Source organism: Ursus americanus, chromosome 2 (genome assembly GCF_024610735.1).
Source record: "Ursus americanus isolate L20-20 chromosome 2, mUrsAme1.1.p, whole genome shotgun sequence".
Lineage (NCBI taxonomy): Eukaryota > Metazoa > Chordata > Mammalia > Carnivora > Ursidae > Ursus > Ursus americanus.
Window position 1 is genome coordinate 64810042 of NC_142128.1, and position 15559 is coordinate 64825600.

Here is a 15559-nt window from a genome sequence, read left to right on the forward strand (position 1 = left end):
CTGAATAGGGCTTCTGAAAGCCTTTTTTACCATTCACTCCTTAGGCGGCTCTAGAACCTTGAAAGCGGGTTGTTATACCCATTTTACAGATAGGAAAGTGAGGGAAGTAACACATTCCATCCCAGCTCATGCTTTCCACGCTTCTTCCCTCCTAGTTAGTGTCTTTCCCCACCCCGCTCCCCCTGCCAATGACTCCAGGCCTGCAAGGGAGCCACAAGTAAGAAGTCAGCAACACAGAGACTGTGTCCGTGAGGACCTTGGGACTAGAAGAAATGTGCAAAGATCAAATACAATACAATAAGTTGGCCAGCCTCCAGGAGGAAGTCCAGACTGAAGCTCCAGGGGCCCTAAGAGAGGAAGACTGGATTCCGTTCAGTGTCTGATGACCTCGTCAGCACCTCTTCCCTATGAATAATCACTGGCACTGACAACCTGGGAGAGGGGGAGAAGGGGCAGGGGACGCAGGAGCCTCAGCGATAGCCTTTGAGCCTCTGGCGGTGGGCACACAAAGAATAGGGGCTGAGCCCGGGAAGAGGTGTCCGGACCTCAGGCTGCAGCCTCCGGAGCCTTAAATGCAAGGCATCGTGCCGGGGTTCAGAAAGCCCCACTGAAATGGTGAAATGGGTGACTTTCTTGGCTCAAAATTTCAGATGATGAAAGACGCTATTTTCAGCTTTCTTCCTTTCTCAGATGTGATCCTGACATGTGCCCAGATGCCCTCGTTTGATCCACCGTGTGGTTCTGTGTGTTCCAGAAAAACTGTATCACAAGACTGGGAGTCAGGAGCTGCTGTTCTAGCCAAGCTCCAACTCCAGCTTGATACGGTATCTGGAGCAGCTTTGCACCCCAGGATTCCTCAGCTGTCCAGTGAAGGGTGGCGGGGTGGGGGTCAGACGTGGGGCCTTGTGACCTACCAACGTACTCAGAGGCTGAAAACCAGGGTGAGGGGTCACGCGCCCGCTGAAACAGAGTTTGAAATCATTCTTAGCCGGTATGCGCAGGCCCAGTACCGCGAGCTCTGTGTGCACCGTTTCATTTAATCCCCACAACGAACTGACCGAGGAAGCTACAGTTATTATCTCTGTTTTGCAGAGAGGAAAAGGAGGTTCAGACAGGTTAAGCAATTTGCGCATAGTCCTACATGCGAGTTAATGGTGGTGCCCAATCAACCCTGCTGGTCTGACTCCAGAACCAAGTCTTGGAACATTCTGTAGTAGTACAGGTTATTTACCCCTGTGATTGCTCTCATAATACCTTCCTGCCTGAAATCAAAGGCCGTTACAGACCAGGCAGGAACTACTTTCCCAGTCTGCCTATGCCCCTGTGTTCCCTTTAGCCTGTTGGGATTTTCCAGGATCCACCATTGACTGTCTTCTTGTCCTGCCCCCTTCCCCTCCCCATTAGCCTAGTCTGACGTCTGCCAATGGTACCAACTGTACCTCACAGACTCATGCCTCAGAATTCTCTCCCTCCCGGGTGGCTCCAGATGGGTCCCTGCCCCAGCTCACCGAGTACTCAGCACTCCCCTTTGAAGCCTCGCTGGCAACAAGTCCAGAATTGAGCTCGTTATGCCCTGCCTCCCCCTCCACCTGCTGCTTCACCGTTAGTAGTTCCCAGCTCAATGAATACCATGAAGGTAGATTACTGCAAAACCTTCTAGTAGTTTCCTTTGTTTCCATCTCAGCCTTCTCCAAACTCCCCGCCCCGTTGTTGCCAAAGTCACTCTTCTATACTAAGATCTAATCAGGGATATTCTATCATAAAACCTTCTATTCGAATTTCAACTAACAGCTATTGAATAACTATTACTGTGTTGTATTATACTCATTACTCTGTGTCCAGCTCTCGTTGCTTATTCTTTCAGCCCTTCATTTAAGAAATATTTACCAGGCACCTTCTACGTGCAAGTACTAGACTAGGAGTTCAAATTCAGGCCTGAATAAGACGTAAGTCTCTGCCTCTCACCACGCACGTTCTAGTAGAACAGCATGAAATAAAAAGTTATGTAAGAGTTGCCAAGCTCGGGGCGCCTGGGTGGCTCAGTCGTTAAGCGTCTGCCTTCGGCCCAGGGTGTGATCCCACCATTCTGGGATCAAGCCCCACATCAGGCTCCTCCACTGGGAGCCTGCTTCTCCTCTCCCACTCCCCCTGCTTGTGTTCCCTTTCTCGCTGGCTGTCTCTATCTCTCTCAAATAAATAAATAAAATCTTTTAAAAAAAAAAGTTGCCAAGCTCTTAGACTTTCCCAATCTCACTGGATCGGCACAACCCCGCAAGGAGGTTTTTTGCAGATGAGTAAACTGAGGCTCAGAATGGTTCATTTAACCAAGGTCATAGAGCAAGTACATGGTAGGATCTGATTTCAAACCCAGACCCCCCATGTCTGACAGCTTTCCATCGCAATTGTTGTCCTTCGTCCAACAACTCCTCCGTGCCTGCAGTGATGTTCCAAACTCCGGAGCAGGTCCTCAAGGCCCTTCAAGGCCCTTCCCAACCCGTGACGGCCAGCAGTTCATTCATACCCACCTCCAGCCACAAGGCAATCTCCCTCCTTCAGCTGCACAGAATTTGATTCATGTTCCCAGCAGCTGCCCTGCCCTCTTGTGGTTTGTTTTGCTGTTTTCTCCGCCTGTCAAAACCCCCAAGTCCTCCCCTCTTCCTGACACGTATTCACCGGACCACCCCCACCTTCCCCATGCTTTTCAGAGGCGACCTTTCCCAGATGTCCTTTCGGGGGAGTTGAACCTTAAGAATTCCATTCTCCATCCCCAGAGCAGCATTTTACAGCATTAAACCAGCTGTGCGGAGCCAAGGTCTCAATTTCTCGCCAGACGACTTCCTGTCATAAAAGGTAAGCGGCTACACACCACGTAGGTTAGACTCACAGGAGATTCACTTTCTCGCGGGTTCTAGCCCACACAGCACTTCTGTTGCTTGGCTGCTAGGCTAACAGCGCTTCCACTTAAAAACACTGAATGCAGTGAAATTAGCCCAGACCAAGAGGCAATGTCCTGAAGAGCTCCTGCCAGGTCTGACTCAGGCACAGGGAGTCTACCTTCTAACTGTCCTTTTCTCATCAGACTAGAGAATCACAACAGATGTTTCTGACCAACACCCCCCATCCCTCATCTGCCCCTCTCCAGGCAAGACCAGTTAGCCAGGGCAGTGTGAGGGTGAGACATGAACAATTCTCACGCTATGACACATAGAAAGAGACCTCACTGCCTCCTCAGAGGCTCAGGACTGACCTGGCCCAGCCAGAGGCCATCTCAAGCAGCCACTGTTTCTTGGGTAGAAGTAGGGAGTGGGGCTGGGGGGAACACCGGGGAAGGTCTCCAGTATTTAAGGAATTCTAGAGAAATAAGTACTAGAGCTCTATCCCTCCTCAGAGCCAGGATCCAGGTGCCTCCTGGTTGGGAAGCCTTTCTGCTCTGCCTGATCAGAAACAAGCTTCATGGGTTGGCATGAGCTGGTCAGATAGGCCTTGGGGCAGCTCCTGTGAGAGGCGGCTGTCTAGCGGAGATGAATCACTGACAGCTTTGGCCAGCACTTCTGTCTTCTAGAGCGTGGAAGGAAGTCTGTGGAAGGTGGAGCGGCTGTCTCAAATGTAGCCAGAGTGGAGCAAGACAGCTGGGGACTGGCTCCTGCCTTTGGCACATGTGGGTGTGCTGGCAACAAATGAAATCAAATGGAATCATGAAATATATTCAATTAATCCAAAACAAGACAGAGGGGGAAAAAAAGGAACAAAGAACAGAAAGGCCAGACAGAAAAAAATAGAAAGATGATAGACTTAAAATCTAATTATATCAATAATCACATTAAATGCAAATGATCTAAATAATCCAGTTAAAGGGCAGAGATTATCCAATTGGATTTTAAAATAAACAAGATCCAACTATTTGCTGTCTACAGGAAATGACTTTTAAATATAAAGACACAAATAGCCTAAAAGTAAAAGGTTGGGTTGGTAAATATGCTCATGGTAATATAAAGAAAGCTGGAGTGGCTCGTATTAATATCAGACAGAGTAGATTGCAGAGCAAAGAATATTACCACGGAAAAAGAAGGTTACTTCATTATGAGAAGAGGTCAATTAATCAAGAGAACATAATAATCCTAAATGTTTATGTACTGAATAATGGAGCCTCAAGATTCAGCAAGATAAAACCATAAGGAGAAATGGCTAATTTGCAATTACAGTTGGACATTGCAATATTTTTCCCTCAATAACTGATAAAACAAGTAGAACACACGGTGTGCCTTAACAAATGTTAACCCCTGTTGTTATCAGTCACAATCCAATGTGATAAACCTTTGCCGAGCATTTCTGAGCAGACGCAGGACCCAGAATCCACGGAGAAGACTGCAGGTGTCCACAACAGGATGTGCTCCGGAGGCGCTCAGGGACAGACCCCGCCCCCCAGGCTCCCCCGGCTTGCTTCTGGCTCCCCCGTGTGGTAGTTCTGGGTTCAGCACGGGGACTTTGGGCCCGCGGTTGGGGCAGGAGCGGCCAGGATTCTGGAAAGGCAGAGCCCTGGGTAGAGAGACGGTGGCGGGCCTGCGGGAGGGAGCACGGGGCCAGGAGCCAGGAAACTCAGCTCTCCACGCCAGCTGAATCACCACCGCACAGCGGCTGCAGGGGCTGACGGAGGTGATTCCAGCCGGGGCCCTGCTAAGGAGGGCTGGTGGGGGAGGGGGGGCGGGAGGGGGAGGGATGTGGCAGAAAGGCAGCAAGCCAGCACCCTGTGTGGCTAATCCACCCCGGAGCTTGGGAAGCCATCTGTCTGTCCCTTTGGTGGGTGGGGACAGGGTCTTGGTCTTTCCATCTATAGAGGGAGCAATACATAATTGGAAGTCTTGGAGCAAAAAAGTGCCCACCGACCACAAGGTCATAGAGCCCTGGTTTTAGGCCCAGGACAGTAGCCCATCTTTCTGGTAATTTGGAGAGTTGGCAGAGCCAGACCATGAAGGATTTCTGTGCTAGTCCAGATTTGGATTGATTTCGAGGGCCATGGGAAGCCACCACGGGTTTTCATCACAGGGGGGACAGGATGAACTCTCCAGTAGGGCCCTGGGAGGCACAGACACAGCCCCGGCATGCTACCTGGTGATACGTAGGCCTCGGTCTGCACTCGCTCTCACACACGTCTTCCCTGTGGAGCCTCATGACCACCCAGCACACCACCCACTTCTCAGAGGAGAAACCCAAGGCCCAGAGAACCAGGAGGCTTGCCCCGGCTCACGTATCAAGTATGCTGTCTACAGTCTGGATCAGAACCTAGTTCTTCTACCACCGAGAAGCTCTTTGCTTTCTTTAAGAAAATATTTATTGCTTAAAAAAAAAATTCTACCCTGGAAACAGATGAGAGCATCAGTTATTCCAACAGCACTGATGCAAACAGCAAAAGCTGGAAGTTGTTTAACTCTACCCCTTTGGACTCCTACCCACCCCCAAGGTGAAATCTTTTCTGTGGTTTGCCGGGTGGCATCCAAGCCATCGCTTCGCACTAACACACACATACGTACATGTGCAAAATACAGATAGGCTTGTCCTGTCGGTACTGTGGGGTGACTTGTTTTCACTGCGCACTATTCCCCACAGTGCACACAGATCCAGCTCTCCTTCGATGAGTGCCTTAACATTGGCTCCAACGGCTGGACTTCTCTTTCCAGCTAGCCGGGCTCTCTCCGCTGCTCACAGCATCCTGTAGGCAGCGGCTGGACCCAGGGCCCTGGTCATCGAAGCACCCACGACCTAAGACACTAGCCTCCATTCGCAGCATTTCCCACTGACGGCACCTGAAAGGATTTTAGAGCCGTGCCTGGCCCAATAGACATGTGTGGAAGGAATCTGAGGCAGTCCTCAGAAACACATTGTTCTTTTCATTTTAGAGATTAAGTATTAATTGAATATGCGTCAGGAAAAAAAAAATCCTCCATATATCAAACCAGTGATTCGAGGGTTTTCAAAATTTTCTTTAACATGCGTCTTATTGAAGTTTAAGAAAATAAACCTATTTAAAGAGAAACGTTAAGTAAATAGTAGCACAGGGGGAACGTGGGTATGGCCAGGCTCCCAAGTGTGGAAAGTACCTGAGTGAGGTTTGGGAACCGCCGAGGGAGGGGCCGGGCTGTGCAGCCAGGAGTGGGGGATGCTGGCAACCAGGTGAAGGGGCAGGGGGAGGGGGAAGGAACCTGCAACCGGCAGCCGGCAGCCGGCAGCCCGCAGCCGGCTCAACCCCTGGCTGTAAGTGATTGGAGTGGAAGGAAGAGTGCTTGTGTTTTTTGCTTGTCCTCTGCACATCTGATGTACCGAGACTAGAGGCAGAGCTGCCAGGACCCCCACCCCCACCCCCCGGGCTGCCCTGGGTTCTGAGAATCAACAGTTGGGGCCAGGAACTCCCACTCCTGGGGGCCGCTTCCCAAAAGGCAATGAAAAGTGTGGACAAACTGGCAAACTCGCAGGCCACTGTGAGGGCACTGGGGAGGCCCTGAGGGCGTTTTTTTTTCCACCAGAGGAGCAACTTGAAGACCCCCTGAAGTACAAGGTCACTGGGATGTAAGTGCCCCATAAAGGAGCCATAGCCATGTCAGCAGCTTTTCGTGGTGTTCGGCCAGTGCCAACAATGTTCTCTAGCAATCAGGCTTCAGATGAAGAAGGGGTCTGGGGTGCACATAGAGATTTGCTAGGTCAATAATGGTGCCCAAGGAAAAAGTCGCATGTCACAGACCTTAGAAATCCCCAAGGAGAGACTCGAGAAGCACCAGTTTTGTGGTGGAGACAGCACAGGCAGCGGCCTTCCTCAGTTTCCCCACTTTCGAAACTCACAGGGCCTTGTGAGTTTGCAGCCAGGAGCTCAGAGCCCATCTCTGCCCCTGCCCCACGCTCCCGCCCCCTCTCCCTCCCTCTGGGCCTCCCTCGGCCATGGCAGAGAGAAGGCAGCCAGAAGCTTGGGATTGCTCCTTTTCAAAGGTGGAGGCCAAAAACTTGTCTACGGGGTGATCTCAACCACGTTTTGAAAAATGTATGAATGTATGGGCAGAAAATACAAAAATATTAACAAACAGTCGTCTCCTCCGGATGGAGGAATATCTGGGATTTTTCTTTTCCTTAAAGAGTGGAGAGGAGAAAGGACATCAAGCCGAGACCGCCCAGCTGCTATATGCCCCCCACACTAGCTGAGCTCAGAGGGGGCCACAGCAAATCCCCCCAGGAAGATGGCACTGGCGCATGAAGCTAGCTCAGCCCAGGGTCAAGGTGAAAGAAAGCTCCATCCTGGTATTTAACTGAAAATCAAGTCAAGGCGGAAATCAGCACAAACAAGCTTTTGAGAAAAGGGGAGTGAGCCTGGAGCAGGGCCCAGGTTTTATTGATAGAAGGCTAGGTCCCCTAGCTGTGCTGAAGCATGCAGTCAGGCCTGTCCAAGGCAAACATAACAGCCTGACCCAGCCGGCCAGGCACAAAGCCCACTCCAGGCCGTTCGCGGCTGGGGGCCGTTCGGCACCCACGGGGGACTCTGGGATCCTTCCAGGTGGTTCTATATGGCTCCTTATATGGGTCAGTGGTGGATCTACTCTAGACACAGCCTTGATTCAGCTTGCCAGAGGGTTCTGAGGTTGAGTCCTCTTCCCAACAGAGGAAAAGGGGCCACTCTGCTTCCAAATACTCAGACTTGGAAGCCCGTTTGCTGTTGACATCCCAAGCGGAGGCGAGGTATAGAGCAAACTCCAGGGCCTGCCCTGGGGCCTTCCACCCACCCCACCTGGGGCCTGGCTAACCGGCTCCAGGAAAGGGTCTCTCAACCTCCACGCTGTTGATGTTTTGGGCCAGATAATTCTTTGTTGAGGGCCTGTCCCATGTCATGGAGGGCGTTCAGCAGTATCCCTGGCCTCCCCCACTGGATGCCAGAGGCATCACTCCAGTTGTGACAACGAAAAATGTCTCCAGAAATTGATTTTTAGGAAATTCTGCTGTACGGTGTACTATGTAACCTCCCTCCTCCGTCTTGTAAGGAAAACCTTCAGCAAAATTCTGCATCATTCACCAGGGTTTGGGAGGTCAGATTTGTCTCTCTTTCCTCCTCAGCCCTCGTGGGGCGAGGCCCTGCCAAGAGGCCCAGCTACCTTCAGGCTACACTATAAAAAGTTACTATTCCAAAGTGTGTGGAGGGTGCACAGAATTTTTAAGATACGGATCTTAGAATCGATTCAATCTCTTTCTTATAAAAACATACATCATATTTGCTTTCTAGCAATGCTTCCTAGTGGGAGAGAAAGGGGTGGGGGGAACCGCAAGAAGGCTGATGACACCCAAAGGCACATCAGGTGACTACTGGGGACGGCTAGTCTCGGGCGTTGGGGCCGACTTGGGATTTCCCAGGGCCACTGGCATTCTCTTCAGGAAATAACCAGTCATTCAGCACCTATATTGTCTGTCACAGCACCCTGAGCTTTGCTTATTTGTTTAAAAATCTCATTCCCCTGCTCTGCAGCAAGCACAGGGAGGCCAGGGGCCATGTCTGTTCCCCTCATCACTAAGTCTTTGGCATTCCTGGGCCTGGCACATGGTCAACCTTTAAAACATAGTTGCTAAATGAATAAATGAATGATATCTGGGGACACACCTTACTTCCTTGACCAGCAACCATGGACTCATACATTAAGGATCAGATCAAATGTCACCTCCTCTGGGAAGCCTTGCCAGATTTCTCCCAACAGAAACAAGTGCCTCCTGTATTCAAAACACTTGATTCATACTTTTACTACAAATGCATCACGGTATATACCATTTGGTTGTATTCTGCCTCCCCTGCCAGAATGTAAGCTCTCTGTGGAGAAGAACTGGGATGTATCATTTGTGATCCCCACTCTCACCAGTGCTCGGCACCCAGGGGATACTCAATAAATGCTTGTTCAATGCCAGAATCAAAAAACGTTCTCCTGCCTCCATTCCAAATCCTACACATCAAAGTTTGGACACATCCTGGTTCAAGTGCCTGGGCAAAACCCAGAACCAGGAGCTACTCTGGGCATCAATTCCCTGGTTCTTTAACACAAGGAAAGAATATCTATGGGCCTTCTGAAGTTGAATCTAGATTGGCTGCCTGATTGGCAGTGGGGATGATATGCTTGAGGAGTCCACCCAACATCCCCGCTGCCCCAGGGCTGTCAGTCTTCAAAGGACCTTTGGGAGCCTTCTCTCCTTCCTGCCCTCAACTATACCCACACTTCTGGCTGGGAACCCCAGGCCGAAGGAGATCCTGTGCTTGGAGAGACCTAATGAGGACTTCTGACTATCTGCCCACTTCTCTGTGTTGCTGTTTCCATTCCATTTTCCCATTCCCTTGAAAAGGGGTGTGTCTGGCCAGAAGGGGACAGCATCCACCATGTGTGGAATATTCATGCCACCTCCCACTGACCAGAGCTCCTGGGCAAAGAAAGTGGAGCTGAGGATACCAGCAGAAGCCGTTCCCACGCTGGTCCTTGAGCTTTGCTGCCTACCTGGCTGAAGATCGGGGGGAGGGTGCTTTCTGGAGACGGTCTGTCCTGGGATGCGCCTTCCTCCTGCCGACCGCAGTCCAGCTGGATCAGGTTACGGCACTCCGGGTGGCAGGTGAATTTACAGTCTGCAGTGGAAGAACCACGGGGGGGGGGGGTAGGAGTCAGGCAGGATCCTGTCCACTTCCACCCAGAGAAACACCCCGGAGACTGTGTTTAGCTCCAGGAAGGAAGAACGTGCAGGAGAGACGCGGAGGGTGGGAGAACAGCTCGATGCCACCAGGGATGGTGAGAGTGAACTTGTGTTTTACACGTTGGCAAACTGTTTTCACCTCCATTATCTTGTGTGACCTTGCAATCATTTTGTTGCCACTTCAAAGGCAGGGAATTGGGGTCTAGGGACCTTAGGGACTTTCTCAAGGTCAGATCATCTGACTTTAGGCTGGTGCTCTTTCTACTAATTTACATTAATCACCGGGGGTGATGGATCCCTGGAGAAAGACCGCTTTTCTGGGCCTCATTGTGCCCATCTGTAAAATACAGGTAATAGCTTCCCTGCCCGGTGCACAGGGAGGTTTATAGTTCCAGGGGAGAACAGGTCTTAACAAATAAAAGTGCCTCTAGGGACAGAGGCATTATCATCCACAGGAAGGGCTGCTACCTGTCTCTGACCCTGCCCCAGCTAGAAATGTGGAGGTGGCTTCTCTAAGCTGCTGGAAGGGCCTACAGATAACATCCCACAGCAGGTGCCCCATGGGAAAGCATACGTTTCATAGACAACGTTCATTTCCATGGAGGCAGGACTTAATCTCCAGGGCTGAAGAGAGCCTTGGCACTACTCTGGAGGCAGGGAGACCAAGGCTCAGAGGGGTAAAGCGAGTTGCCCAATGACACACAGCTCCATGGCAGAGGCCTTCACGGGAGGCAGCGAAGCTCGGCCAGGCAAGGGAGAGAACGTACTACGGACGGCGGGAGTGAAGCGAAGGCTGGCAGCAAAAGAAATCCGTGCCAGGCCATCAGCAGGCAAAATGCTCAGATTTGTCCAGGTTTGAGGTGGGGTTCCCTCAGAGAGCTTCCTGGCCAGCTGGGGTCACCCGTCCTGGAGGTGCCACAGCTGAGCTGGAAGACCCACCGGGTAGGGTGCGGACTGCCTCCTGAGAGGACCGGCTTCCTGGGCAACCAGGTGTGCCCGGACGAGCTGGTGTGGGTAGGGTTGGTGGCAGGGGACACGACAGCCCGCACTTGTTTGGATGACCTGGGGACAAGGGGGCCACTTTTGGCTGATAAGAGCTCAGGGTGCTGACGCTCTTTTCCTTCCTTGTAACAAGCTCCAAAAACCAAACACATTTGGACTCTTCTTTTGAAAGCTGCTGTAACACACTCCATTCCATCCCAGGGGTGGGTCTCCTCTTCTCCCACTCTTTTGGGGAGTTTTGGTGGGAGACCTTTACTCACTCCAGCTGCCCTCTTCCTTTATACCCCCAAAGGTGAGCACCGGGGCCACATTCCTCACACAGGTTTTCCCACGAATGTCTGCCCGGAAGCACTCTCACAAACGCGGGGACACACAGAGATTCCAGAACCCCACAGCCATCTGACTCAATGGCCTGACGCTCTTGGCCACCTTTCTAGGATGGCATTTAGGAGCTCTCCATCTTATCACCCTCATGCCCAAAGGCCACCAATGTGTCCTCCTTCAGACCCCCACCCTTGTTTAGGCCTTCCTGGCTCTCCTCCATAGAAGCCTTCCCTCACCTGGGGACAGAATGGTGAAGCCATTGTCTGAGGTCTGCACCCCACACCTCCAAGTGCCCACATGCATTTCTGCCACCCCCCCCCCCCGCCGCCACCAGTAGGAGATCTCTGCCTGGCACAAGGACAGCCTCACGTCTAGTGGGGTGAACGGTACAGGAGGATATGCGGGCCAAGCTTCGCTTGCCCGCAGTGCCCAGAAGTGCTAGGGCTTTGATAAGGCAGTACGGGGGCCAGAGCCCATACAGAGGAGTATTGTTCCAGGACTCCGGTCCTTGGACACACCTGTACAGCCTCTGGCAGAGTGCTGAGCGATGAAGAATGCCCCAGGGATGCCAAGTGGAAACAAGGAAGAGAAGGAAGGACTAGAAGCTCTAACTTTATAGCAAGCAAGAGCTGCCCCCAACTCACAAATGGAAAAGCGTCTCGAGACAGGAGGAGGTCTTCCAGTCTCTCCTTTGAACTCCTGGTCCCACTGACACAGGCTCTGTATGTCCCTCTGTGCATCCAATTCTCTCATGTTCTGTCTGTCTCTCTGCTCTGTCTCTCTGATACACACAAACACAGACACACCCCCTGAAAACAGCACCAAAACCTCAGAAACTTTTTTTTTTTTTACAGTCCCGATGCTGAGCTGTACAGAACTAGGGAACAGAAGACTCCAGGAAGAGTATTTGGGGATTTCATAAAAAGCACATTTGAGCTCCAATGACTTTGTTCCATCAGACCGTGTAATCACAGAAGCACAAAACCACCGAAGCACGTCTTGATACTTCCAGGCCCCGGAGATGCTAAGCCCAGGGCTTTTCGACCGGCAGACATGAACCAGAGCCCCCATGCCCTTCTCGGAACACAGAAGCAAGCCCCGCCAGCCACAGCCAGTAGCCTGCAGGCCCGATGTGCTCCTTGTGGAGAGATCCACGGAGATTCCAAAGTCGGGTCGCGTTCCCCTGGGGTCCGGTGGGTGACCCCTGCAGGCCATCTTTCCCTCAAGACAGCTCATCATGGGGTGCCGCCCAGCCAACTCCTCGGTGCCATCGCCCTCCACAGCCTTCAGCTGGTGCTCAATCCGGACACGCAAAGGGAGGGGCCCCTGGCTGGCACAGGGCCACATAGGCCCCCTGGAACGGCTCAGCCTTCCCTGAACAGCCGGCACCACCATCTTTGGCAACAACTCCCATGTCTTGCACACAAACCTCCCCACGCCTCAGGGTGAGGAGGAGTAAGACAGGACCTCTGGGGAAGTCAGGCTACCTGGGTAGACAGGACACACATGTGAAAAGATAACGGGTAAGACAGCACAGAGCAGGGCCTGACTGTCCAACAGTTCCAGGAAGCCTGCCTGTTCAGGGGACAGAGACCCCTGCCAGCCACAGCAGTCAGGGAAGTTTTCTCAGTGAAGGAGGCTCTGGGGAGCTTGAAGAACGGACCAGATCCCAGGAGACTCCTATCCCCGCATCGTGGGGCCAAGAGGGGGCAGGGAGCTCTGACACCACAAAATAGATAGTGTGAGGATCTCCCCAAGCAGAGGGAGCAGAGATCAGGGAGCAACATTCCTAGGTTCTAATCGAAGTATCTTAGGGAGAACTGGCATTTCTTGACCTTAGTGTTGTCATCTATAAAATAGAATTATTATCCCTTCCTTCCGGTCCCTTCCAGCTCTAACCTCTGGCCCCTTTCCCGGGGGATATTTTGAGGAGAATAACTGTGCCTCCAGGTCCTGGAAGAGGGGCCTGTGGAAACAGAGGGGCGAACCGTAAGGAGAAATGGTGGAGACAAATCATAAGAGGGGTCCTTCTCCAAGGAGGGACCCCTGAGCCAGGATGGAGAGGGAGTTGTTGGGGCCCACGCTCACCACCCAGACTGCATTCGTTTCCCAGTTCTTGTAACAAAGTACCATGAACTAGTGGCTTAAAACAGAGATTTATTTGGGTTTGGAAAGCTGTGAGTCTGATAAGGAAACGTCAGGCCCTTTCACCCCAGAGTTGCATACAAGACCCTAAGATAACGTGGAGCTCTCTACTTAACTCCCTCTGAGGCCAAGGCATGGGGTGAGGGCGGAGGCTGGCACCCGGGATAACAGCCGGGTTTGCAGCGAGCCCACAAGCCCCCCTCACAGTCACTCTGGGGTCAGTGAAGAACAGCTTCTCGACCTGTATGGCCAAAGCCACTTCTGAGGCCCACGGGGGAAGCATGACAGCCTCTGAATCTAGGAGCCCCGTGACCATTCTCTGGGCACCCCAGGCCTACTTGGAGAAGGTCAACCTCAGAACGAACCTTTCTACCTGCCCCTTTCTGCCTTCAGGGCCCCGGCCTATACTGTGGTGTAGTGGCAAGAGAATGGACTTAGAGGTAGACCTGGCCTTCAGTCACACTCAACCAGCTCCATGACCTTGGGTAAGTTACTGAACTTCTCTGGGCATTAATCTCAACTCTACAAGGGGAACGAGCCAGCTCATAGGGCTACCATGAGGATTTAGTGGGGTTCTTGACGCAGAGCACTGCATAGGGGGCCCTCGGTCAACGTTCCGCCCCCTCACCCAGCACTGTCCTGCCAGGCAGACGCCTCACCCCACTAAGCTCCTGGTGGGTGATCTGTAATCTCGCCAACCTGCCTCCAGCCAGTCATTTCAAAGCAACACACAAGTGGCTTTTAGTTTTAAAATAATTTTGTTCTGAGACAGTACAAACAAAAACAAAAACAAAAACAAAAGGGCACTGGAAAAATACAGTGTTAACATAAGTTAACCTAACATAAAAAGCAGAAGTCAGGGCTGTCCTGGTCCCCCAGAGCAAGTCAGTGGGGAAAGTCTCCAGTATCAGGGGTGCCTTCTCAGGCCTCCTCAGGACACTTCAAGGGTCCCCCATTCTTGCACTGGGAGTCACTCCACACAAGCCTCTGGGCTGGACCAACTGTGACCACTCAGAGACCACCCAGATGGCCTCCAACACTACTGCACCTGTCTGTCCTGCTCCCCCACCTGCAGTCCCCCACCCCACACACACCCTCACCCTGCAGCCTCAAGCCTGCCTGCTGCCCTGGCCAGGAGCGCCCCTCCCCATGTCGCCCCAAGATTTCCCCTTAGACCGCAGGCCCTCTTTCAAAGGACCCACAGGTTAATGGACCCTCAGCAACACTGCCCCCCAAGTCTCCAGCCGTGCTCTGGGCCCTGCTCAGTGTTTGAGAGGACCAGACACTATTAAACATTCAGAAACGGCTTGGTACGAACTAGATAAGTGATCAGAGTAAGGGGGGTGCTCTGCCTTTTGCCAAAGTGGAGAGGCCACAGTGTGAGCGCTGAACTGATCCCAGGCTAGTGTCCCCTGTGCCTCGGTTTCCTCTCTGTGAAGTGGCGGTGATAGCAGTATCTGCCTCGCAGGGTTGCCAAGAGAACTCAATGAGGTACTTAGGTGAAAGAATTCAATATATATTAACTATTCTTATTAACTGGCCCAAACCCAAGATCTCACCAGTGGCCACAGCATCAGGCATTCTCATTCCAGAAGCCTGTCTGTGCAAATCCTGTCCGGGCCCACTGACCTTCCTCCAGACCTCCACTGAGTCCTGAGGCAAAAGGTCCCGAAGCATCCTCAGACCTTCGCTGAACCCCTATTCTCCAGCAAGGGAGGCCCCAGGGCTCGGCTCCCTGCATAAGTGAGGTGCCAGGTGGACATGGAGCCAGCCTGGTGAGGGGCCATCCTGCCCTACCTCAGAGAGGCGCCTCTGTCCACCCCTGGATGGCTCCCTTCCCTTCCTTCCTCCCCACACCCCTCCAATACTTGAACTTCGAAAATCTTGCTCAGGTTTTAAAAAAGAAAATTGTTAACCAAGTTGATACTGTCCAGGATGAAAGAGGAATTGGGTAAATGAGAAGGTTCTTACCTAATTGATGATACTAATTTCCTACAGTAATTCATCCTGAGCGTATATTTATTTGTATTTAAATATCTCTTCACTAAAACGTTCATCCCATGGTTGTTTATGACAACACACTACTAGAAATACCCCATATCCACCTACAGGGGCCAGCTACAGTTATGATAGTTTTAAAAATATATACTATTTAGCCATTATAGATAATGTAGGTTGATATCGGTGAACATGGAAAGACGTCCACAAACATATCATTGAATAAAAAAGGTTTTGTCCTATGGTCCTAATTATATTAAAATACACACGTGTCTATACACATTGTTCAGAGAGCCACCTGGAAGTAAGATGACACGCTTGCTCGGAGGGATGGAATTTCAAGTGTTTTACCTTTCTGCATAGTTGCTAAGTTTTTACAATGAACATATATTCTTTG

At 51.7% G+C, this 15559-nt stretch overlaps 1 protein-coding gene across 1 annotated transcript in view; it reads right to left on the minus strand.

Moving 5' to 3' along the window:
* The window catches only part of RASSF5 (Ras association domain family member 5), a 65785-nt gene that overhangs the window by 31727 nt on the left and 18499 nt on the right, over positions 1–15559 (minus strand). Inside the window, exon 2 of the mRNA XM_045787487.2 lies at positions 9504–9628. Coding sequence (XP_045643443.1) covers positions 9504–9628 — 125 coding nt within the window. The remainder of the gene's footprint in view (positions 1–9503; positions 9629–15559) is intronic.